General features: G+C 53.4%; 1 protein-coding gene across 1 annotated transcript in view; it reads left to right on the plus strand.

Annotated features, from left to right (window-relative positions):
• Positions 1–9,597: 9,597 nt before the first annotated feature.
• Positions 9,598–25,027, plus strand: part of SCUBE3 (signal peptide, CUB domain and EGF like domain containing 3) — a gene marked incomplete at both ends in the record, with an annotated part of 34,597 nt that continues 19,167 nt past the window's right edge. Inside the window, 4 exons of the mRNA XM_080633060.1 lie at positions 9,598–9,682; positions 18,609–18,731; positions 19,705–19,830; positions 23,323–23,457. Coding sequence (XP_080489186.1) covers positions 9,598–9,682; positions 18,609–18,731; positions 19,705–19,830; positions 23,323–23,457 — 469 coding nt within the window. The remainder of the gene's footprint in view (positions 9,683–18,608; positions 18,732–19,704; positions 19,831–23,322; positions 23,458–25,027) is intronic.

Genomic DNA, 25,027 nt, shown 5'->3' on the forward strand with positions numbered 1-25,027 from the left:
CTTCATGTGCTGGCTCTCGGTAATCACATTTGCTGACTTCACTTAATTATCTGAGTACTCAGTGGAGAGCTCAGCTTTGGTGACGCTGTGGTATGGGGAGGCCCAAACCACACACAGTGCTCAGGGAGGGATTTTGATCCCTAAGAAAATAACAAGTTCAAAGGTGGGTTTTGGCTTAATGCGGTTTATCTAAATTGCTTGATGTTCATTAATCTGGATTAACACAAATGCTCTTGGAATGGCTGCTTGGGGAAGGGTTTGCTCTGCTGTTGGGAAGAGGACAGGCTTTTCTAGAAGTGAAAGGTTTGACCAGAAAAGGAAACAAGAGGCTGGTCCTGGCTGGTGCTGAGTGTGCACGAGCCCTGTGAACAGGGCATGGCTGTTTCTATCCCTGTTGTCCAAGGGGTCCCTCAGCACCCCCATACACTAATGACCGATCAACTTCCCCCGCTGCCAGCAGAGGATTAATCCCCCTCTTCTCTCTGGGATGATGTGACCCCCTCTTTTGGCTGTTGTGCCAAAGCAGTTGGCACAATTAGTGAACGTGAAGGTAAACTGGAGGTCAAGCCCAGATTTGAAGGTGGTGGTTGGCATGAGCATGACCTAGAAGCCATGTGATGTGGGTGACGTCCTGGAGAAGCAGGTGATCTCCCCGTCCTCCCCTTTCCAAAGGCTGGGATTAGGAGAGATTTTACAGCTGACTGCCCAGCCTCATGTTAAGTTTAGGTTTGCAATGGCTCAGCCCCCCTGGCCCCTTGTCAGGAAGGGCTTGTGGGTCTTTTATGGCCATTTTGCATGTCAGCAGGGCAGTTCATGCCTGCTGGGGACCTGACTATGGGAGGGATCACCCCTCTGCCATCTGTAGGGACCTCTTCCCACCTTGAGAACAGGCAATGAAACACCCAGTGTGGAAACTGGGACTCGTGGAAGGAGATTTCAAAGCCCAGCACTCTGGAGAGGGTTGTCTCATGCTTGTGCATTCGCCTGGCATCTGGGTGCTATTTTGTGTCCCACAGAAGGTCTCTTGTGCAGCCTCAGGCTGGTCCTTGCACCTTGGAGCTTGGTTTTTCCCATGTAATGGGGTGAGCAACCTTTTCCATCAGCTGTCTGTGATCAAGGATGCTCAGGTGCCATGAGGAGACAGCAGACATCCATTGAGTCAGCTCCATGAAGGATCCAGCTCTCGGCAGCCACAAGCAGCAGCAGGAAAGCAAAGTGCTTCTGCTGAGCTGAAATGGAAGTTGTAAGTGGGACCTGATCGCTGCCCAAAACCCAAAGGACTCCCTCCTCCTCCTCCTCCCCTGCCCCAGTGCAAACAGCAGATTAACAATTTATTTGACATGTTGTGGCTGGTTGGTTTCTTCACCCACTCCCCTGATCAGAGGGAATAAACGTTGCAGTGTGCAAGAATGTTCGTTTCAGGTGAGGGTAAATATAGAAAGGAAAACCTGCTGAGAGCAAGCCATTTATTTCTGCGTTTGGAAGCCTCTGCTCATAAACAGGCAGTCATAGCCCTTTGGAAAATCCCAGCGTGGTTTCCTTGGCCATCCCAGAAGAACATTCACTTTCCTGCAGGTTAAGAAGTTCGTTTTAAATTAAAAAAAAAATAATAATAAAATAATAATGGCATCTCCCAGCTGCCCCCGGGGGTTCAGGGCTTGTTGACACACTGAGGCTGCTCTGTTCTCACGTGAGACTGCTCCAGTGCAGGATCACAGAGATCCTGTAGGGCTTTCCCAGCTGGCAGTGCTGTGGGCAAACCTTGTTTTTTGGGTTCCCCTTGTTTCCCCAGCTTATCATAGAATGGTTTGGGTTGGAAAGGACCTTAAGATCATCCAGTACCAACCCCTGCCACGGGCAGGGACCCCTTCCACTAGAGCAGCTTGCTCCAAGCCCCTGTGTCCAACCTGGCCTTGAACACTGCCAGGGATGGGGCAGCCACAGCTTCTCTGGGCACCCTGGGCCAGCGCCTCAGCACCCTCACAGGGAAGAGCTTCTGCCTTAGATCCAACCTGAACTTCCCCTGTTTCAGTCTGAACCCATCACCCCTTGTCCTGTGACTCCAGTCCCTGATGAAGAGTCCCTCTCCAGCATCCTTGCAGCCCCCTTCAGATGTTGGAAAGCTGCTTGTGTTGGGCTTGGGATTTTGTCAGACCTTTTACCCCTGTGCAAGGTTAGAACACCCAGGTTTTGGGGGTGCTGGTGATGAGGGTGCAGTGTGGTACTTGTAGGGATTTCAAGAGCCCTGTGCTCGGGAGGCTGGGGTGAAGGGATGATCCTGTCACACTGAGCTCGTGCTGGACCAGAAAACATCTGATGGTTTTGGGAGAGTGTGCCAAAGACAAGAGGAGAGTGTGGACTGCAGGAGCATCCATCAAACAAGCCAACAGCCAGGGTAAGCCTGTGCCACGCTGCTGGAGCATGGGAGAGACACTCCAAAATGGCATCACAGGAGGGGGCTGAGGAAGGTCTTGCTCAGGCCCTGCATCCCTCCTCTATCCTGAAAGCAGTGCTAAGGAAAACCATGTGGGGAGAGCAGCCAGCTTGTATTGGACGGCTGCCCCATGGCTGCTCTCTCTCCGTGACTGGCACCGGCCGAGCAGGAGCCAGCTCCCAGCTCTGAAGTTTCCTGCAGTCAATAAGGGTCTCTCCGTGTTTTCCACAGGCTCTGGATTTGGTTCGGGTTTGCCTTGGTTTCCGAAGGCAAGAGGCAGTTAAGTCTCTTGGAAGAATGAATTAATTAGCAAATGCCTTTGGTCAGGTCAGTGCCCTCGAGTAAAAGCGTGTTTCATGCTTTAAAGCAGAGCCTCTGCATCCAGGTAAGCTTTAAAAAGCTTGTATTACCCTCAGTATTTTAAGAGTTTCACATACATCATCCTGGAGGAACCCTTTCTAAAAAAAAAGGAGGAAAAAAGCCTCCCCCAAACGTGGTATTGACTCTAATGGTAGCATTTGTATAAGCAACATAATATTGACGCAGTTGGCTGAGGTCTGGCTGGGGCTGTTGGAAATAAACTGCTGCCTTGTTAAATTGTCACTGGAAATGCAAGTGGGAAAAGGACTCACATCTTACACATAAAATGCTGCTTTACTACAGCAGGAAAAAACTCAGGAATTAATAGGTCTCCTTCTGCTCGAGGGTGTTGGATTTAACCCCGAGTAAGATTCATAAACTATTTTAAGGAGAGAAGTGCTACTTTTAAACACTTGCGTCTGGGTCCTGGAGTTAAAGTGGTGTCACTGGTGCTGAGTTAACCCTGAAGTCCTTGTGCTGGCCCTGGGATCATGCAGGTGCAGATAGTGCTCTTGTGGAATATACAGACACATCAGCACCTGATAAGTGTGTGTGTTTGGTTTTGATGAGTGTTAAGTACAATGTGTGCCAACAGCTGGTGTCAGAAATGTTTCAGGCCTCAAATTCTTCAGCTTTGAAGAAGCTCTTCCCTGTGAGGGTGCTGAGGCGCTGGCCCAGGGTGCCCAGAGAAGCTGTGGCTGCCCCATCCCTGGCAGTGTTCAAGGCCAGGTTGGACACAGGGGCTTGGAGTAACCTGGTCTCATGTGAGTTGTTCCTTCCCATGGCAGGGAGGTGGAAATGGATGATTAATGTCCTTTCCAATACAAACTATTCTATGATTCAGCCTGAACCCTGAGCTTGATTTTGTGTGTAGGACATGAAATGCATTTAAAACAAAACACTTGCTCCAAAGCTGCGCCTGCGCTGAACGTGAAGCAAACGCAGAGTGTTGCTGAATCCATCTGGAGGGTGATCCAGTGCACCCCAAAAGACTCCTTTTGATTTCAGTAGCTCTAAGAGCTATTATCAGGCTATCTTCAATAGGAAATGTGATTAACAGAGCTTTAAAGAGTGATCTATCACTTTCCTTTCTACCCAAAGCCCCTTCCTTCTCCACCCACATTCTGATGATGTGCCAGTTGACATACATGTGCTCATGGAAAAGGAGGATGAGATAAAAGCCATATGGAGCATGGAGCAAGTCAGTGGCACGGGGTCCAACTTACCAGTGTAATTATACATGCCCCAGTATGATTTCCCAGTAATTATTCTGGAATAAACCCCTGCCTATTTCTGTAAGAGCTTATGTCACTTGGAAAGCTGTTATAAATTCAGCTGGAAAAAGGGACCCTTATTCTGGGATAAGTGTGGTTAGTGGTTAGCTGGGAACAGGACTATTCCTGGTGCTGCCATCGACCTTCCTGGTGACGCCGGTTAGGTCACCTCACCTCAATGTGTGTCACCTTCTGCTGCAGACTGGGAATTACAAACAAGGGCACTTTGGGAAGCTCCGTGACACTGGAAAAAAGGTGTCAGAGGGTGGCAGGCAGTCATTTAGCAGGACTTGGGGCTTTTTATCCACATTGGAGGCATCTTGATAAAATTGGGCTTTGGGGGAAATGAAGGATGAAGCTGGGAGCTGGTGATGGGGACTGGTGGAGTCAGTCAAGTCCAGGCTGTTGGTGTGTTACAGAGAATACTGTTTTCCTCTCTGTTTTTAAAATAGTCTATTTTGTTCTGAGTTCTAAACCACAGCCTCACTAGGGCATCAAAATGTCTCTGCTGCTGCCTTCTTGTGCCAGCTCCTTCTAGTGTGCAGTGTCAGGATACGGTACCAGCACCCACCACCCCAACTGCTGAGTGCTCGGGGTGCTGCAAAGAGGTCAGGTCCTGCCTGGGACTGGCAGTGTTGTGCCTCTGTGAACCAGAGAGGAAGGGAAATCTCCTGATTTGCAGCATTGTGGCCTCTTTTCCTTCCAGTATCCTGCCTGATTCACTTGCTGCTTCTGCAAGCCCTCAGGTCTTTTATGGGAGTTTTGCTTTTGCCTGTTACTTCTCAGCAGCTTCTTGTGCTTAGAAACCTCTTTTGGCTCCAGCATCATGCAGATATACGGTCAGAGATGAAGGTGCAGCTCACTCATAGCATAGGGCATTAAATTCATGCTAGAGATGGGGAGGTCTAGTTCCAAAGTTTCCTTTAGTTTGCACAGATAGCACAGGGGGACTCACAAGCCACAGCTTGTCAGCTTTACCAAAGCAGGAGCTGCCTGTGGAGCAGATGGACCAAGGTGCTGATGGCGAGAGGTGAAGGAAGAGTCTGTCCTGGTGCATTCCCACGCGCTCCGTCCCAGCGTCAGCACTGGAGTGGGACTCAATGCTGCTCCTCTTGGGCTTGAGCCAAGGAGGCAGAGGGGAAAAAGCTCTTTACAGCCCATTAGACCTCCCCAGAGCCGCTCAGCCCCTCTCCTAATAAAAGCGGGGGCGGAAGCCACAGAAACATTACGGCCGGTCTGCAGAAGATGCTGGTCTGCAGAAGATGCCAACCCACCGCTCCATGTACCTCCCCAGTGGCTTTGCCAGAGCTGCTGACCCTCCCAGCAGCCCCAGCTGCTGGAATTCCCTCTGGGAACACAGTAACACAGGGCCAGTCCCCTGTCTGTCCTGAGCTCCCCCAGCAAAACATACATGGGAGAGTTCCAAGTGCAAATGTGTGTGTGCTAATGGGAAATGAACTGCCTCTTGCCCCGAAGCTTTGCAGCTTGAGGAAAACAACGCCGGGTCTAGGAATGACCTCATATCGCCTCCCAGGGAATGTTTGGCCAGATGAAGGGGGGAGAAGCAGCATCAGGACTGCACAATGTATGTATCTCTCTCCCTGTGTAAACATCTCTGTAGCTGCAGAAACCTCTTAAACCCCTGAATGAGAGGAGAAGGGCTGCTTTGATCTGTGGATGTGGTGGTTGTTTTCCAAGTGCAGAATCCGTTCTTTTTTTAATTTTCCTTCAAATTAAAAAAATGCCTGTTGTGATCTTTTGCTTTTATTCCTTGGCGAAGGGACGGGAGCAGGGTGCAGTAAATTCTCATTACTCCCCATGTAACCATTTCGGCATGGTTGACAATTCCTCGCTGGCTCTGCAGTGCCGCAGCACAATGGACCGAAACTTCTGGCCCTACATGAAGCCAAAGCAAATGGATTTTGCCCAGAAGTGCACGACGGGGAGTGGAGGCAGTGGGAAGGAGAGTCCTGTCGCCTCCTTCCCTGCCCGAAACACACATAGAGACACACACGTGTGTGCGCACAAGGCTTGGGATGGAGGGGTTGTCCCAGTGCTTTTGAAGGGCTCCAGAGAGGGCTCCTGGGAATGGATCCATGCAACCCTGCGGCAGCAGGAGCTGGTGAGGAGCCACTGGGGCTGAAGCACTGGGTTGTCTTGCAGGAGGTTTAAGTGTGATTCATGGCTCTCCCTCCAGACTCCCTGTGTGATCTCAGGAATCTCCATCTGCACTCTGGGTGTCCCTGTGCTTGGAGGGGAACTGTGGCAGTCCTGGGACCTCCATCAGCCCTTCTGCTCAACCAGTCCTCATGCTTTTCGAAGAAAACAAGATTATATATTTATTTAGGGAGTTTCCAAACATCAGCAGCTTGCCCCAACCCTGCTGCTGTGCCATGGTGCTTCACAACCCTGCTGGAGGAGTGAGACATGGGGTTTGCAACCCCTTTGCTCCCCATGGCAAGAGCGATGTTGCCTTCAGCTGAGGACCTACCTTCAACAGCAAAACCCAGCCCTCAGTGCAAGGCACTGGTTGAACTGGGAGCCTTTGGCTGGAGATCTATCCCCATTGAGGCAGGCTGGGTGTGAGCAAGGAGTTTGCTGTCCCCCTGTGCTGTCATGTGGCTGCCCGGTGTCTTGGCGTTGTGATTACATACGATGCTGTGTATTTAAACTGGTTTATGGATGTTTATACTAATGTGTAAACCTGTAATTTAGAAGCTCGGTTATAAATCAACATCGCTGAAGGTCTTGTCCCTTGTGCCTCAAGATCAGTTTCCAGATTTAGAAGATAGGTTAGAGGAAAGGAAAAAAAGGAGGACTGTTTAGTTTTGCTCTGGTTATGATGATAAAGGATCACGGGATGGGATGTGTCCCCCGCTCTGAGGTGTGGTGGTTGGGCACAGGGATGCCAAGCAGAGAGTTCCCATTTGACTCATTTTAATGGCCTCAAGCTGCACCAGAGGAGGTTTAGGTTGGATATTGGGAACAATTCCTGCCCCAGAGGGTGCTCAGGCATTGGAACAGGCTGCCCAGGGCAGGGCTGCAGTCACCGTCCCTGCAAGTGTTCACACCCCGTGGAGACGAGGCCTCAGTGCCATGGGTTAGGGGTGGCCTTGGCAGTGCTGGGCAATGGTTGCACCAGATGAGCTGAAAGGAGCCAGGAGCCTCCTCCAGTGGGGTGCTGAGTGGGATAGCACATGATCCTTTCCTGATGCATCCTAACAATGACACCTCCATATTAGTATTTCATATATATAAAAATCTGTTACAGCTTTAATAATCATTTCTGCACCTTAGTCCCTTCCCAAGCTGCCCTGGAGCCTGGCTGTGCCAGGAATGGTTGTGCGCTACTGTTTTGATTCTCTATAGCGTAGCAAGATGTGCTGTGAGTTACTGAGCTGGTCGTGTCGGTGCAAGTGCTTTTCCTCTGGATTTCTTACCCAACTGGGACAGGGCAGAGCCAGTTGTCTCTGTTGAGAAATCCCTTTTAGCTAGGATGGGCTGGAAGCTGCCTTGCCCTGAGCTGCCAGCCCAGTCAGACAAGAGCCCTGCAGACTCCCCTGCCTCCAGGTTTACCTGCAGCCATCATGCAGATGTGAGTTTGAATGTTGGAGACTTATGTTGGGTGTAATGGGCACATCTGTGCTTCTGTCCTTCGGCTGATGCTGTTCTGCTCCCCTGGAAGGGGTTGGTTCCTGCATGGGTTTAGGGCCCCAATGCTTTGTGTGTGGGACCCGCTGGCAGCCAGCAGAGCTTTGTGGGTGCAGGATAGCTCTGCAGGGCTGGGAGGGTCTTACGCTTGGCCTCTGCCTTTGGAAAGACCCAGTGTGTGGATGAGCTCCTGGTTTCCACAGGGGATGCTCTCCTGGGCCATCCATGCTGCATCTGCCCCGTCTGAAGCACACCTGCTCTTGCAAACCCACTCCCTCAGGGAAGATCCCATGAAGGCAGCCCAAGGGTTAGGCATTTCTGTAGGGAAAGCATAACCAGACCCAGGGACTCCTCAGCATCCTCCTGTCCAGCTGAGGTCCCTCCCCTTCTCTCCACAGCAAGATGGCAGCCAGTGCCTTGGCTTAGCTGGACACCTTCCATCACCTCCAGCCCCCTTTATTGTGTCTTTAGGGGTTATTAGGACAAAAGGGGGTATGAAAGGCTACAGGGGCAGCAGGGTGGGCTGGGAGGACCCCATGGACAGGATGACCACTGGGTCCATGGGACCCCATGTTCCTGAGCAGGTGGAATCACCATAAGCCTTAATCCCGACCATGTTCCCAGCTCCCAGCCCTATCTCCCACTGCAATTTCCCAGCTGGCGATGCCTCTCCTGCCTCAGGGAGCAGGAACACCCTGGAAGAGAGATGGTGCCAGCAGCTCCCATTGCAGGGACAGCCATGGGGTATGGCAGAGGGTCCCCCTGCACCCCTGGGCTGCTGGCTGCAGGGGGGCAGCCCGGGAAAGGCTCCTCCAAGCAAGCAAACCCCCCCCTGGAATACTCAGAAAGGTCATTTTTCTTCCCCCTTCCACCCTTATTTCCAGCCCCTCCTTCCCCACCTCTCTCTTACAAATGGCAGAGCTGCTTTCTGATCCCAAATTCCACCATCGCAGCACCCCAAGATGCTCCCACAGCTGCTGAGCCCAGCCAGGTTGTGCCATCTGCAAACCCTGTTTTATGTTTCTTTCTTGTATGTGTATGTATATATGTGTGTGTGTGTGTATTTTTCCTTCCCCTTTTCCACCCATTGCCTTTTCCCATGCCATACACCTCCCCTTGCATGTCCCCCCCCCGCCTTGCCACCACCCCAAGCCCTCGGTGGCCGAGGGGCTGCGAGGTGGGTCTGGGGGTTGCGGGGGGCTTTGCATTGATGCATTGATCGCCCCTGGTCTCCGCCTGACCTCCCTGCTCCCAGGGAAGCAGTCTCCATGGCTACTGGCCCTTCTCCTCCAGAGTAGACTGTAAATTCCTGCAGGCAAAGCCCAGCCTTGGGGGTACGAGGGAGGGGGGAGCCGGGAAGGAGTAAACCAAAGCCAAATAGAAAGAAAGAAAGAAAGAAAGGCTGGGAGAGAGAGGAAAAAAAAAGGGCGTTGCTTGGATGGGGCTCTCCTTTCCACTCCCCTTTCTCAGGTCCCCAGCACCAGGGCAAGGCGCCTGCTTCCCCCCTCCAGCGCTGCTGCTGCTGCTCTCTTGCAAAACTGGAATTGGCTGGGATTATTTAAAGGGGGGAGAAAAAAAAGGAGAGAAGAAGGGATCAGAGCGGCCGCCAGAGAGAGGGCGATAGAGTCCACTTTCCTCCAACTGCCCTGGGTCTCCTTCCCTCACTCTCTCCTCTTCAGCAGCACCAAGAGCCCCAAACTGAACCCAGAGCACCTTTTTCCATCAGTTCAGTTCCCTTCCCTCTGTCTCACACACGGCAAGAAGAGAGCCCCTTCCTCCTCTTGATTTCCCTTCGCATGCTCAGCCTCTTGTTTCCTTTAAAGCACTGGAAATCCCCCCCGTCTTGCCCCTTACTCCTCCATGCAGGCTGGGATTGCAATGGGAGCTTTGCAGCTTGCTGGATTTTCCATCCTTTTCTTTCTCCTGCACTCTGGAAACACGCTGGCAAATAAAGGCAGTCAAGGTAAGAGAAAATCTCCCCAGCTCGAAGGGTTGCTGTCTGATGTGTGCATTAGGACCTCTTTAGATCTGGGTTTTTAGATGCAGGCTGGAGGAATTAGCAGCAATGACAACAAATAGTGGAGGGGATGTTAAACGGTGCTTGTAGATATTCTTGCTGCTGCCTTTGATTTGGGATTGTTTGTCTGTAAACTCTTTAAGGAGTTGTGTTTTCTGCACTTCAGGGTTTGGTTCAGACTCTTTCTCTCAAGGCAGGGGGTGCAGAGGCAGAAAACTTGGATGGGCAAAGAAGCCTGCACCCATCGCAGGGAAAACGTGGCTGTTTGGAGGGGCCTGGGGGGCTTTTCTGGGGTAGGGTGTCCGTGGGGTGGGATCGCACCCACAGGGCTCCTTTGGGGTGGGTTGGAGGGAAGAGACCGTGCTGTCTGTAACGCCGGGAGGTTGCGCCTGTGGTTGTGTGTGTTGTACCCAGGCGGGGGTTGAATGTCCAGTGCTGTGCTATAGGGGGGTGGGCTGCAGAAAACTCTGGGGAGCTGAACACAGCAAAGCCTGAAAAATGCAGGAGCTCTTTCCCGATCTCTGGCAAAAAGAGAGAGGTAATGTCCCAGCGTTATCAACTTCAGGCTTTCTGCTTCACCACTCATGTAATTGAGCCTTAATTTCTCCTTCCCAGACACACACATGTAGCTTTATGTATGGTCTGAGCTATACCTTAGGTTTTCTATAGCACCTCTATATTTAGCTCGGGGTTTTTTCCCTTACACACGCGCAGGAGTGCGCGCACACACCCAAACACACACAGCCCTATGTGCACGATCCCCTGGGCTCTCTCAAAGAGGGTTTTTCCTCTTAACTCCCCACTATGTAGCTGTTGGGTTTTCTTTTCTTTCTTGGTGTTTTTCCCATAGCACTTCACAGTGAATAAGATTCATCAAACCCAGCTTTGGCTCTTGCTGTTGTAGTAGCTGCGTGTTTATGCGTACGGCGAGATTAAATAGAGTGTGAATGAAATATAGGAGCACAGGATATGATTCAAGAGCTCTTGTAAGAGTGTTGCAGCCCCGTGCATGGTCGCCCTGAGCCCTGTCACCGACAAAGTTAGAAGGAATTTCAAGGCTATCGTCTTATCTGGCTTAAAGTGTTTCTTAAACAATAGGAGACTTTCAGGAGGGCAGTCTGGGCAAGCACGGGGGACGTGTTCCAGGGCAAAGGTTTGGTAAGAAGGCATCCAGCTTCATGTAAAGCTTTATGATTTAGGCATAGAAAGGAATGCTTAGGTTTCCATCCTCCCCCCCCCCCCCCCCCCAATTATCTTGAGTGTATGCATTGCTTTCATTTCTTATCATAATATTTATTTATTAAGGCCTTTTGGTTTCCAGTTCCATTTAAGCCTGAGCCAGAATTGCATTAAAATAGCAAAGTAAAATTCCATCGTGCAGAGACTTGACAGATCCCTTCGGGGAAGGAGAGGGGTGGAGTGGGGGTGGAGAGAGGTGAGCTCAATCCTGCACCGGGGGAAGTCACCCGCTGTATGCCCGGGACGGTGCTGGCTCATCCCAGCCCCTGGAGAAGTCATGGAGCGGAGCTGGGGGGTCCGGACCCTCTGCAGTGGGGGTTTGTGGTGGAGAATTAATCCCTGGAGCTGCTGCTGTGGGGTTCTGAGGGCTGCAGAGAGAAGGGTGAAGGCTGGTGCCTGTGTGTGTGTGCGGGCTCAGGGCGGGGGTGGATCTGGACCTTTTGGGATGAGGCTGAAGTTGTGGCCCCGGCATCACCCCACACTTTTCCTATAACCCAGTATTCCCTGGTTTTCTGTGTGTGCAAGCGTTGTGAAGCTCTTCGAAGCCACCCTGTGTGCCTGGGCATGTTTTAGTAGGGTATTTCTGAAAGCATCAGGCATCCCCTCTGTGTCTGTGGGGTGATACCCAAGGATGGGTACACAGCACCCTCCCACCTCACTGGGTGACTGTCAGGGGCCGGGCACGGCTCCTCTCCCATCAGATGGGTTTGTTTTGCTGTGCTAACCTCACGCTGTGGGTAGGGCTCGCTGGCTCATTGCTCGCTCTGAATTACCCTGGAAAGTTTAGTCTGTAGGGAAGGAAGGATTTAGCAGAGCCATTCGCTGGGCCTGCAGGGTGTCTGCCAGAGGACCTGCCTGTCTGCAGGGTTTATTGGGTCAGTTTAATGCTAGGAAAGCTTTCAAGAGGAGAACTGACAGTATAAATCCAAGGAACCCCAGGGAAGTTCTCAACGTGCAGTCAGCCGGGATGAAGTCTCCCTGTGGTCCCCATGCCAAGGTGTCCAAACAGCCCCAAGCTGTACCCACAGCTCCCTGGTCTTTGGACAGATAATGCCACCCCCAGTCCCATCCTGTTCTCCATCAGTATATCCCACAGCCTGCCAGGCAGAGGAGCCTGTCACCTGAGCAGTGCCCTTGCCCATCATCTGCCAACATCAGTCCCTCCTTGTGTGCTGAAGGCGATGGAGCCTGAGGGCTGGCAGGTTTACACCCTCCTCTTGTACCACGGAGTGCCCGAATCCGGCCCTGCCACACTCTTGGGCAGCACCCCCATAACTGGAGACACGGTGCAGGATTCACCACTTTTTTCCTGAAACCACGTTGCAGGAATGAGGCCGGGAGAACAGAGCTGGGAGGGAGATACAGCATCTCCCGGGGCACACCGGTTTGCAGCCTCTGGTGCTCCCACAGCCCAGCCACCCACCCCGTGCAGTGTCCTAAGTGGGACCACGACCCTAGCTCAGTGTGATGGTCACCCATGATTAGAACCGGACCTTTTGGCCAGTGCTCTGGGATGAAGCCCCCATCCAGCACGGGGACTGGCTTTGGTTGGGATGCACCTGCAGAGCCTACACCACCAGATTCCTCTTTTATATATATATATATATATATTTTAGGAGTCTAAGTTTTTCCAGTTGCAGCAGAGATGCTGTTTGATTCCCCTCCCACCTCCACCGAGCTTCCTCCCCTCGGCCTGCGCTCCCCTCCCGCTCATGCATTCACAGTGTGCGACTGTTGTGCCTGTCCCCTCCACCCCTCTGAAATATGAAATGTAAAACTGTAAACATTTCACCATAGAGCAGTTCAAAGGAGAGCTTTGACTGAGGGCGTCCAACATGCCTGTACTGAGATTAAAAAGGGGAAAAGGGGGAGTAGGAAGGAGGGAAGAAGAGGGGTTTTTGTAACTGCCAACGGGAGTATAAATATTCAGACACCTTGAGTCTTCCAGTGGGGATGTATTGCTGCCTCCAAACTGCTCAGGAGGGTTTTCTCTTTTAGTTTTATAGAGACTTTTCCTTTGCCAGATGGTCGCACCGAAGTAATCCATTTAGGAAAAAACTGTGCATGAATAACCTTAACCTTCACTTCCAAAGTTATGAGTCCCCTGAGAGGCTTTAGGAGAAGCTTGGGATGGCAAATAAAGTTTGCTCTGTGTTTCGGTGAGGATGGGCTGGAGATGTGACTGTTGCTCCCAAACCCAAAACCAAACACACACATTTTTAAAGGCAAGCTTTGGGCAGCTTGATAAGCCAAATGAACAACAGCAGCAACAGCAGTTCCTTTGGGAGATGAGCACACTGTTGGTGTGGAGCATCAGACCCTCCTTGGAGGAATCATGGCTGAATTGAGTGACCACGGCTGGCTCAAGGAGGTGGGATGGGGATGGAAGGAGCCTTTCCCACCCCAGGGGATGCTGGTGATGGTGGTGGATCTCAGATCCATCAGGTTGACCCAGGCTGGTGCAGGTGATGGGGACCTCAACCCGGCTCTGCCCTCACAGCAGTGGGATGCATCAGTGAGGGGAAAAAAGCCACTTTTGGGGCACTGGGAGCTTTGGGGAAGCAAAACCTGGGGCAAGGGGTGCAGAGCAGGATCTGGGCATGGGCCAGTGTGGTCACCAGGCTGTGAACGCCCTCAGGTCCTCACTGTGACTTGTGGTTCCCCATCCTTCATGTGTGCTCCATCCACAGGGCCAAGTACTGTGGCTGCATCCACCAGGTCCCACCTGCTTTTAGGCATGGAGCACTGGGCTCCAGCAGTGGGGCTGATGAGATGCAGACATCCCTCTACCAGGGACCACAGGCACCACATCCCTGCACCAACCATCACTGAACACCCGAGTTAGATGTTGAGTTCAGATGATGCATATTTGGCCAATTTACACAAAGCCATCCCACAGAGAATCTTCCTGTCCTCTGTCCAGCCCCCGGCTCCCATTCCTTTCGCAGTGGGATACCGCTGCCCATGGCCATGCTCTGTGCCCATCCCACTGCAGCGCAGCACGAGTCACCCTCATGAGCTCCCCAGGCAAACAAATGCTTAATAAACTGCACCACAGTGTCTGAGGTGGTTATTAATACCCTGGTAAAAAGAGCTACTGAAGTTATAAAGCTTTAATTTGGCATTAAGGCCCAGTGGAAACTCCACGTGCCTGCCAACAGCTACACACACATCGCTATACAGGCAGGCTGTTAATATATATGCTGATATAAAAATAAAGAATAAAATTAAGTTGAAAGAAAGAGCTGAAGTGCTCGCAGAAGAGGGGAAAAAGGACAGTGGATTGGTTTGTGTAGGGGGTTTCTGGTGAGTTTTTGCTGCCCTGTCTTGGCCTCCTCCTCAGATTTATTTGGACTTTCAGCCTATGGATTAAACCTCATCTTTTATTATTATTTTTCTAGTTTTAAACAAAATAAGGAAGTGAGGAAAGAGCCTCAATCCAGGCTCTAAAAATATATGAGCTGTTGCTTTATGGCGCACATCGCCGGCAGCGCGACACCACAGGGATGGGCACAAATGTGGGACCTGGATGCCCATGGGCTCCAGCACCACCAGCCTCAGTCAAAGCCCTTCTCCTTCCCCGTGGGTGCACCCCGGTCCCGGGGGGCTGGCGGTCCCCCCACTTCTGGCACGCTCGAAATGGCAGTGGCGTTGAAACCGTCTGCCTCCAGTGCCTTTGAAATGGAGAATAAAGCTGCAGCTGGAGCGGAACGGGGCCCAACAGCCAGTGCTGGAAAATCCCACCCACAACGGAAGAAAAAACATTGCCCGAGGCACAGGGTGAGCATGGAGCCTCCTGCCCTGCACCACGAACTCCCCAGCACAGTGGGGCAAGGATGCTCCTGTTCTCTGAGGAGTCCGAATTCACCGCAGAGCATGAGAGCAGGGACCACTGGACACGGGTCAGACCTTGGGTCTCCACCAGGACGTGACGTCTTCATCAGCGTTCAATATCCCACCCAGAGCAAAGTCCCCCAGTTCTGGGGATTTCATAGAATCCAACTGGTTTGGATTGGAAGGGACCTTAAAGCTCATCCAGTTCCAAACCCCTGCCACGGGCAGGGACCCCTTCCACCAGAGCAGCTTGCTCCAAGCCCCTGTGTCCAACCTGGCCTTGAACACTGCCAGGGATGGGGCATCTGTTTGAGGCATGAAGTATCCATCTGTGTTGTCGGGTCTGGGCTTGTTTCAGGCAACTTTGGGTGATAAAAGGGTTTCTGGTTGTTCATCCAAGCAGGGCAAGTGGGGGATGCAGGTCTGCAACCTGGCTCGTTTCCCCCAGAAAGCCCACATGGGTTTGGAACCTGGACTTCAGAAGGTCTCCCCAAGCAGTGGGATGAGCAGGGTGCACCCCAGTGAGGAGTTTGCAAGAGCAAATAGAGATGGGAACATCAGTAAGGATGTGGTGGGGCACTGGAACAGGCTGCCCAAAGAAGTGATAAATGTTTCATCCCTGGCAGAGTTTAAGGCCAGGTTGGACAGAGCCTTGGGCAGCGTGGTCTAAGGTGAGGCATCCCTGCCCGTAGCAGGGGGTTGGAACTGCATGATCTTAAGGTCCTTTCCAACCCAAACCATTCTGTGATTCTAGGATTATATGTTTTATTTTGTTAAATCTTCTCTTTGCTTGGCTTGAATATGAAATCCCTGGAGCACCTGCAGCAGCACAGCCAGTGGCTTTTTTCTGGGTGGATTATATTCTCCTGTGGGAAAAGCAGGTTGTCCCAACAGCCAAGCTGCCCTTTTGTGGGAAAACACCAGTTACCTTGACAAAAAAGAAGCAAAAATGTAGTTTTTCAGAGGGTTGGGTTTTTTTTCTCTAATTCACTCCATCGTTTTGTAAGGATACTTCTGAGGAGCCAAAACTTCGGCCTTCTGACATTAGGATCTTTGCCAGTCTTAGGATGGCCCCTGGGGTCCCAAGGAGGGTATTTACTCACTCTTCCCACACACTCACACACACTTTTTCCCCCCTTTTTCTTCCTTTTTTTATGATCCCGTAACCTTTCAGAATGTCTCCAGCTTTGGAAAAATTACAGAGTGGCAAACGTATAATGTTTTCTTTTGTACTTCTGTGTAATCTTTCCAAAGTTAGAGACGTTTTGAAGTTACAGAATGGAAAAGAAAAAGATAGAAAAGACCAACAATGCACATGTGTGAGGGGGAAAGACGTGACGTTGTGTTCAGCGCTGCACAGACCTCGTCCATTGTCTTGAGTTTGGGGGAGCAGGAGGAAAAAGAAATAGAAAATAAACTCCCCCCAAAAGTGAGGTTTCTGGCTGAAGGGTGGGAAAACATCAATGATGTGATGGTTGATGGATGCTTCGTGGGGTTGGGTGTTTTTAGCAGAAGGAGATGGGGTTGATGGTTGGTCTGTACTGTTTGGATGCTGGATCCCACCTGGATGTCAGGGTGAGTGCCTGGGGTGCTGGGACCCCGCAACTCTCCCCTTGGGACCATCAATTGGAAGCATCGAGGTGTGATTTATAACCTGGTGGGGAAGAGCTGAGGGAGTGCTCTGAATCCTTAGGGTCAGGACCAGGATCTGCAAATGCAGTAGATCTTTGGCTCACTGTTGCCCATGGTGCTGTGGAGTCCCTGTGCTCATTGCTGCTTGTGGAGCAGTGAGCACTCAACATCCCACTCGCATCCCCCTGCTCCGGTGCCGCATCCTCCCGTCACCCACCCAGGAGCCCCGCTGAGGGATGCGGGAGCCGGAGGTGAAGTCACTGGAGGCAGTGATGCCAAACAGCGCTAACGGGTGGTGGAAGTGCTTCTTCTTGAGGCAAAAAACCCTTTTGAGCCTGAAAACATGGTTGGGAAGAAGCAAGCTCTGCTCCCTGTGGCTATTGCAGGGTTTTATCCACCAGTGATTATTTGCACATGCCTTTTGGTCTGGAGGAGGGGGCCTTTGCAGGTGGGTCAGGAGTGTGGTGGGGCAGCCGTGCCATGGGGTTTGCAGCCAAATGTGAAGTTTGGCTGGGGAGGAACCAGACCTGCACCATGCTCAGCACCCCAGAGGGAGAACAGCCCCTCCCAAGACCCACAGGACCCCTGTGCAGGGCTGTGAGCCTCTCCCTAGGGATGCTGTTTGGTGCTGGGGTGGTCACAGCACAGCAGGTGCTGGGAGCAGGGTGCTGGTCCCCTGTGCAAGCCCTCCATCGTTCCCACTGCAGTGGGTCAAGCTCCAGGCAGTGATGAATGGCCCCAGGGAGGCCATGGTGGCCGCGGGCCATGGCTAATGTCAAATAACAAATATGAATGTGGGCTGTAAATATTTATACAATGCGCAGGCACGTGCCGCCTCCCCGGTGCAGAGGCAAAGCTCTCCTGCCGCCGCCGCCTGACTCACAGCTCCCGGCAAAAAGCCGCCAGGATGGCTGGGATAAGGCTCCGGACGATGCTCCCGTGGCCGTGGCCCCCATCCTGGCAGGGCTGCCTGCCCACCCGCCGCTTGCAGGGATGTTTCATGTCTCTGGCGAGCTCCTGGAGCACTTCTGTTCTTGGAGCAGCTTTCTAAAGGCAGCTGAGAGCTTCTCAGCCTTGGGTTTCTCTTTCTGGGACACAGGGAAGCTGGAGGGCCCCTCGGATCCCCCTTCCCTGGTGAGATCCTGCCCATCCCAGTGGGAGGTGGTGGAGGTGAATATCCCCAGGAGCAGAACTGACGCTCCCATGTGCTGGTGGAGTCAGAGCATGGAGCTCTGGGTGCTCAGCGAGCCCTGCCCGTGCCTGAAGGGCTGTGGGTGATGCTCAGCACGCACCTCCCCTGCCAGGGGCACTCAGCTGCCTTACACCCTGGCAGGCATTGGCAGCCAGAGAGGGGATGTGCCCGCTCCGGAGCACCACACCTCCCTCACTGAGGGAGGGCAGAGAGCAGCCAGGTGAGCAGCCTCTGGATCATAAACCTCTGCTCCACGTGCTCAAGGCTCCTCTGTTTCCCAAATACCATTAAAACCTCCACTCCCACAGCCTCCCGCCATGGCAAACCCTTGGGCATCACCACTTGAGGCCATCACTGGTGCACAGTGCTCCAGATGTCATGCTCTGGGTACCAGGGTGCTGCATCCCGGATAAGTGGGTTGAGGGGCAAAAGGGGGATGGGGAAGATGCAGATTTTGGCTGTGTCCCCAAGGAAGCTTTGATGTTTTTCACAGTTCTCCCTCCTGCTTCCCACTCCCAGCTCCCAGGTTTATTTAGCGTGGTTCCTGCTAATTCCTGCACGTTTTTCTGCGCCTAAGAATAGAAAGCGATGATGATTATTTGCGTGCCTGGTCAGCTAATTGGAGACAGAGACTTTCACCTCTCCCTGGGCTGGCTCCAGCCTGGACTCTGGGCTCCTGAGCAGTGTTTCCTACCATCAGACATGTGAGAGGGTCGGGGAGTTTCAAGGTGGTTTGTGTGCGAGTGGGGACACAGGCTCATGAGTGGACCTAGTGATGCACCATGTCCCACAGTGAGCCCATCACCTGTTGTGTCAGGGCTGGGTGTACTGCACTGCTCCTCAAGCCTTTCTGGATCGTGGGCTGGTTGAGGAACTGGAGGGCTGCTTGGTTTCATCGCCTCAAGCAATGGCTCCAGTGGGGCAATGGGGTAGAGCCCCCCAGCTCTCCCCATCTCCCTGCCTCTCCCCTTGCAGATATCGATGAGTGCGTGGAGGGCACTGACAACTGCCACATCGATGCCATCTGCCAGAACACCCCGAAGTCCTACAAGTGCATCTGCAAATCTGGCTACACCGGCGACGGGAAGCATTGCAAAGGTAGGGGCACATCACCACCAACAGTGCCACTTGTCCAACAAGTGACAGCCCCGGCAGGTCAGAGCTGGCAGTGGCTCTTCAGCAGTGTCCCTGCCCTTGCAGACAGCTGGTTCACCCCAGCACACTGCAGATGTTTTAGTCCCCTTTTCTGCTTTAAACTCCTGGCCTATTGACACCACAATTGACACCTATTGACAGTGCCTGGGGATGGAGAGGAGTATGACTGTCCTTGCTGGTGGCAGTGGCAGCGGCAGCCGCTAAGCACCTTCTGTGCTATCGCAGCATTTACAAGACTGGGGCTGCCCAGTCCCTGGGAGATCACCTGAGGCTTGTTTTGTACAAAGCTGTGTGCTTTTTGCTGCAGGGTTTCCAACCCAGAGGCTGCAGAACTGGCCTAGCTGCTAAATTAATATAATAATATAATATAAATCATAATATAATATAAAATAATATATGGAGATATAGATGATACAGATATGGACATAGATGTAGATATATGCAGCCAAGTTGGACACAGAATGAAAACGGGCTCTGTGGAGGAGCAGCAGCAGAAAAGCAGGAATGGCACAGGGGAAGAATTCCCAGCTCCGCTTAGGGTGGGTCCAGGGTCAGGATGAGCTGAGTACAAATAGCAGGGGGATTAAAGCGCGCTCCAGGGACAGCAGGGCTTCGCCATGGAGACGTGGTGCTCTGCCCACCAGTGTGGGAAATCCCATGGGATTCCCAGTGCACTGTGCTGTGCCAAGGCTTTAAGGTTAGCTGGGAGTCCAGGGTGCAGACAGGGATGGTTTTGCAGAGTGTGGAGGGATGCTGTAGGTGATAATGGAGCTGGGGACCTGCTGGAATAAGCAGAGACCTCAGGATGCGACATCAGCTGGGTGCAAACACAGTGGAAATGGGGCTCAGCACCCATGCAGAGGGTTGGCCATCCCCTTGGGCAGCCCTGCAGCTCTCCTGCCTCTTCTCTCCCCAGATGTTGATGAGTGTGAGCGGGAGGATAATGCAGGCTGTGTCCACGAGTGCGTGAACATCCCTGGGAACTACCGCTGTACCTGCTATGACGGCTTCCGCCTGGCACACGACGGCCACAACTGCTTAGGTGAGGCCCCAGCATGCTGGTGGGATGCTGGCATGTCACAACCACTCGGCAGCTCTGGTACCTTGGGACCAGCCTGCTGGCTTGCTTTGCTGTGCACCTTCTCAGCCCTAAGCCCCCGAGATCAGTTTCAGCGCCAGGGGACCATAGTGGCACTTGCAGGGTGCCAGCAGCAGACATGTCCCATGCCATGATGGCTCGCTGGGGACAGGATTGCTCCCCATTGCACAGGGGTGATGCTGAGGGATGATGCTCCACGCTGGGAGAAAAACTTGCTCCATGAGTTCATCCATCGACTGGGGGAGTTTGGGGTAAGGCAAGACTGGGAAGGTTGGGTTTGGGGATGCTGTGTGTGAGCCACAGCCTCCCCCCAGCTGCATCCTGCTGTGGTGAGTGGCCGTGCCAGCCGTTCTGCTGTGCTGCCCAGGGCAGGACCAGCCTGTGGGGCTCACCCAGGCCCTGCCACTCGTGCTTGAGGTCAGCCCTGCACCTGCCAAAATAGATGAGTTAATAGCAAAGCCGGTGGGGATGAGAACCAGCGAAGAGACTGGGTAAATAATCCCCGGGCCAAGACAAACCCGGCATCTGCTTAGGGAGCAGCCGCGCATCCTCCCCACCACTTCCCACTGCCCCAAACTCCATCCGGCCACGGCAGAGCCAAAGCTCCCGGCAGAGCCCTAGGGCTGGCCAGGCTTCCCACAGCCCGGCACCCACTTCCTCCCCCAGCACCCACGGGTGGAATTGCTGGGGCACGGATCCACCCACCCGCCCTCCACCTGGAGTTCATGCTAGTTCCTAATGAGTGTCTGCAGAGGGGTCATTAATGAGCTCATCACTGGGAGGAGGAGGAGGGGGAGGGATTATGGACACATACGCTTTGCATTAACCACCATCACCAGGATCTTTGCAGCCTCCTCGGGGAGGGGGGAGATTTACACAGCTGGGAGGAGGCGGCTCTGCCTTCCTCTCCCTGGGGAGGATGAGCCCGAGGAGAAGAAAGGAAAGCCGGGCTCGGCGAGCCGCACACGTCATGTGTTTACAGAGTTGGGTGGGAGGGGATGGAGGTGGCTGGGGAGCAGCTGGGGCAAGGGAGGACCTGAAGGGCAGCCCCAGCTCCCCCCGTTGAGCCTTTCCTCGGCTCATCCCAGCATCTCGGATGTGTTGCTTTCCTGTAGGGATGGGCGGGTTTATACCAGCATTTCTGTGTTGCTCTGCCATAGGGATGGGGCTGGTTTATCCCCTGGAGCCGACTTTACAGGTGAGGATGTTGACACCCTCCATGCTCCAGCTTGGTTTGCTCAACAGCCACTCTTGAGGGGCATCAGGGGTGAACCCCAGTGGGTTTCTCCATCCTCCTGCAGCATCTCTACTTAGCCAAAAAGAAGAGAAGCAGAGCACAGCAGAGGGTCGTGCCCAGGCTTTGCTGGTGCTGAGAGCAGTGGCTGAGCTGCAGGTGGGTCAGAGAGGGTCAGGGCATGCCCGTAGGCTCCCCCATCACCCACCCCAGGCAACCTTTTGAACCAGAGCAGGAATTGGAGCCCCCGTCCTGACACAGGCCCTGCTGGCTTCTGCCCATCTCTGTTGCATTTAATAAAACAGGTATTAGAGCGGCGGAGTCTTGTTCCAGCCGTCGGGTTTGAGCGGCTGCATCCTCATTTTTGTGCAGAGCTTGAAGGAGAAGTTGCAAGACCTTAAGCCCTTGTTATAAGTGGGGGGATTTGAGGAGAGTTATTGGCATCTGCAGCACATAGCTTGGCTGGATTGAGCCTCAGAGGAAGCTGCAGGCCTCCTGCCATCACAGAGGACATCCTTTTTGTGTCTGGCTGCAGCCTGGCTGTCAGCCCTAGCCTGCCCTGCGGGCACCTGGGTGTGAGATAATGTTTTCAACACCTCCTTTCCAAGGCAGTGGCTTTGTGGGGTGCTCCTGAGCTTTGCTCCCATGGCAGTTTCCAGCTGTAGCCCTGCTTGGATTTCTGACCATCCCCTAGGGTTGCAGCATCTCCCTGGGCTTGTCTGGGGCAAGGGACATAGTGCAAGGCACTCACACTGCTTGGACAACCATCCATCCATCCCCCCATCCCCCCACCCACCCATCCATCCATTCATCCATCCCCCCATCCATCCATCCATCCATCCACCCACCCACCCATCCATCCATCCATCCATCCATCCATCCCCCCATCCCCCCATCCATCCATCATCCATCCATCCATCCACCCATCCCTCCCTCCCTCCTTCCATCCATCCCTCCATCCCTCCATCCATCCCTCCATTCCCCCATCCCCCCATCCATCCATCCATCCATCCATCCCTCCCTCCCTCCATCCATCCCTCCATTCCCCCATCCCCCCACCCATCCATCCACCCATCCATCCCTCCCTCCCTCCCTCCCTCCCTTCCTCCATCCATCCCTCTATCCCTCCATTCCCCCATCCCCCCACCCATCCATCCATCCCTCCATTCCCCCATCCCCCCATCCATCCATCCATCCATCTCTTTGCCCAAAGCAAGGGGTTTTAGTGCCTGCTGTGCCACTCAGAGAGGAGGGCAGTGCAGGTGGCCCGGGGGGATGCCCCTCAGCACAGTCCATCACTGAGTGTTTCCAGCCGCCGGTGCTGGCAGGACTCAGCTTTCCCTGGCTCTGCAACACTAAAGTTCATGGGAGGTTTTCTTTGGCACGGGACCCCCACTCCCCATCCTGACACCATCACCCAGCTCTGGGACTGCGGGTGGAAGGGGCAGGGGTCTGATTCTCTGGCCAAGTCCTGGTTGCCCTGGCATCTTGGGGCTCTGGTGAGTTCAGCTTGGACTGCTGTCCCTGGAAACCATTTGGAGATAGTAAAGGCAATTGCTCTTCATTTGGGGTTGGAATTAGATGATCTTAAGGTCCTTCTCAACCCTAACCATTCTATGAAACAAGGGATTTGCAGGGATGGAGCAGGAGCAACCTAGGGCAAGGGCATTGCCACTGCCACGGGTGCACAACTCAAGCCCCTTTCAGCCTTGGCTCATTAAACTGAAACAGGCATGAGGGCAGCAGAGCTGCTGGGGGTTTGAGTCTTACAAATAATTATCCCGGCTCTGGGCTAAGGTTTCTCAGCACTCCTTAATGAAGTGCAGGCATCCCCAGCCAGCAACGGGCTCGGAAGGGCTAGGAGCGGGGGGTGGCTGCCATCACTATCCCATCCGAGCATCCTGGGTGCTCTGGCGGCCATGGGAAAAAAAAAATCCCTTTCTCTGTGGTTTTGGGTTCCCTTTTGTCAGACAAGGCTGGACCTTTTTTGCCTGTTAGCTGAGGAAGCTGCATGGCCTCTGCAGCCCATCCCATGGGGTGCTTTGCCTTCATCCCCTGAAGTCCTAAAGCATCTCCCTTTCTTCTAGCTGGGGGATCATGGATGTAAAGCAGAAATAATGTGCAGATCCGTCCCACCCAGTTCCCCATCCCCTCTGTGCGCCATGGATCCATGCTCACCTCCTGCCATGTCCCCTTTGCAGACCTGGATGAGTGCTCAGAGGGCAACGGCGGCTGCCAGCAGACCTGTGTCAACATGATGGGCAGCTACGAGTGCTTCTGCCGGGAGGGCTTCTTCCTCAGTGACAACCAGCACACCTGCATCCAGCGCCCCGAAGGTTAGTGCGTGGCCTTTCCCTCCAGCCTCTGCATTAATGGACAGATCTGTCACCTCTGGCCACCCCTGCGCTGCCTGGGTATGGGTTTGGGTTTCGGTTTGGATGCTGGTTCATGACCCCTCCTGGTGTTGCAAATTTGAAAGCAAATTTATTATGAGCACGTTGCTCTGGGACTCATAAACATCTCTGTAAGAAAACCCTCTCAGGCCCCTTAGCCAAGGTCAGTAATACCAGACAGAGGAAGCTGATCCTATATCTAGAGTGTTTCGTTAAATAAAAGATGCCTGGAGATCCTCACACCCCCCTGTGAGACTCCTCTTCTCCTGCCAGGTCTTGTGCAGCACCAAGCCCTTCGTCTTGATATCAGTTCTAAATTGGAGCATCTGGAGCCAAAATAGGAGGAAATAAGAGATTTCTGCATCTCCAGATTTTTATCTCTGCTGTTTGGCAAAGCCAGCTGAGTTTTGCTTCCCTCCCCCCCTCCTTCCCAGCTGTGTCAGTCGCTCCAGCTCCCCTGGGAATCTTGCCCAGCCTGGGACAGCTCAACCATGGTGGCATCTCCTGCATCCCTATCCCCTGTGTGTCCAGGAGGGACGAGCTGGCTGCTCCTTCTTCTCCATGACACAGTGGGTGGCCCTTGCTGGGGACAGGGATGCAGGTGCTGGTGTTTGAGCTGAGTTTTTGAGCTGCACAGTGATGTTGTCTTGGGGAGGTCTGTGTTGCTTCTGCACCCTGAGGTTGATCTTGTAGCTGCTTCGTGGTCCCCGAGCTTGGGCTCAGGAGGATGAGGGGTGAGAGGGCTGCAGCTGGTCCCTGGGATGTGAGCCTGGAAAAAGCAGAAAGCTGAGGACAATCTGGGGTCTGATATTAAAGCCTGTTCTGACTTTACTCTTGGCTTTTGGGCACTGCCAAGGCAGAAGCATTCATTATTAGAGAGCTAAACCTCAATGTTATGGCTGCTTCCTTCCTTCTGGGGTCCTTGCCAGCTCCTTGTTTCTCTTCTCTACCCTGGCAGGAGGCTTTCTCCTTTCCCTCTGCTCTTTCTCCTTTTCTGATTCTCCCCTTGCTTTCCTCTCTCCCCCCTGATGCACAGGGGATGAAACGCTGCTGGGTAAGAGATCTGGGTGATAGATCCCAGAACCCCACTCCTGCAGCACCACCACCCTCTCCTTAGCACCAGCTGGTTCCTCCCAGTAAGGAGAGGCCAAGGGTTGGGGGCTCACTGGGTATTGGTGCCTCTAAACCCTGTTGTGCTCAGCCCAACAATGGCAGTGGAGTCACGAAAGCAAAAGGGGCAAGCACCTTGTGCTGGTGCAAGAGCAGATGATGGTGTTGCAGGGAAAGGAATGATTAAAGGGGTGCATCCCTTCCCCAACAGTGGCTTTAGGCACTGAGGAATCGCTGTGTCCTGGCGGCCTGCGGTGCAGGAGGATGCTGGGCGCGGGTGGGATCTCCTAAGGAGTTGTAGGAAACCAGCGTGCGGCCACCCCGGCCTGGAGGGGAGCCAGGGCACACAGACTCCAGAGCCTGTGTCTCTGCCGGGACGTGCTGAGGGAGCTCTGCAGACCGC

This window comes from Psittacula echo (genome assembly GCF_963264785.1).
Source record: "Psittacula echo genome assembly, chromosome: 22".
NCBI classification, from domain to species: domain Eukaryota; kingdom Metazoa; phylum Chordata; class Aves; order Psittaciformes; family Psittacidae; genus Psittacula; species Psittacula echo.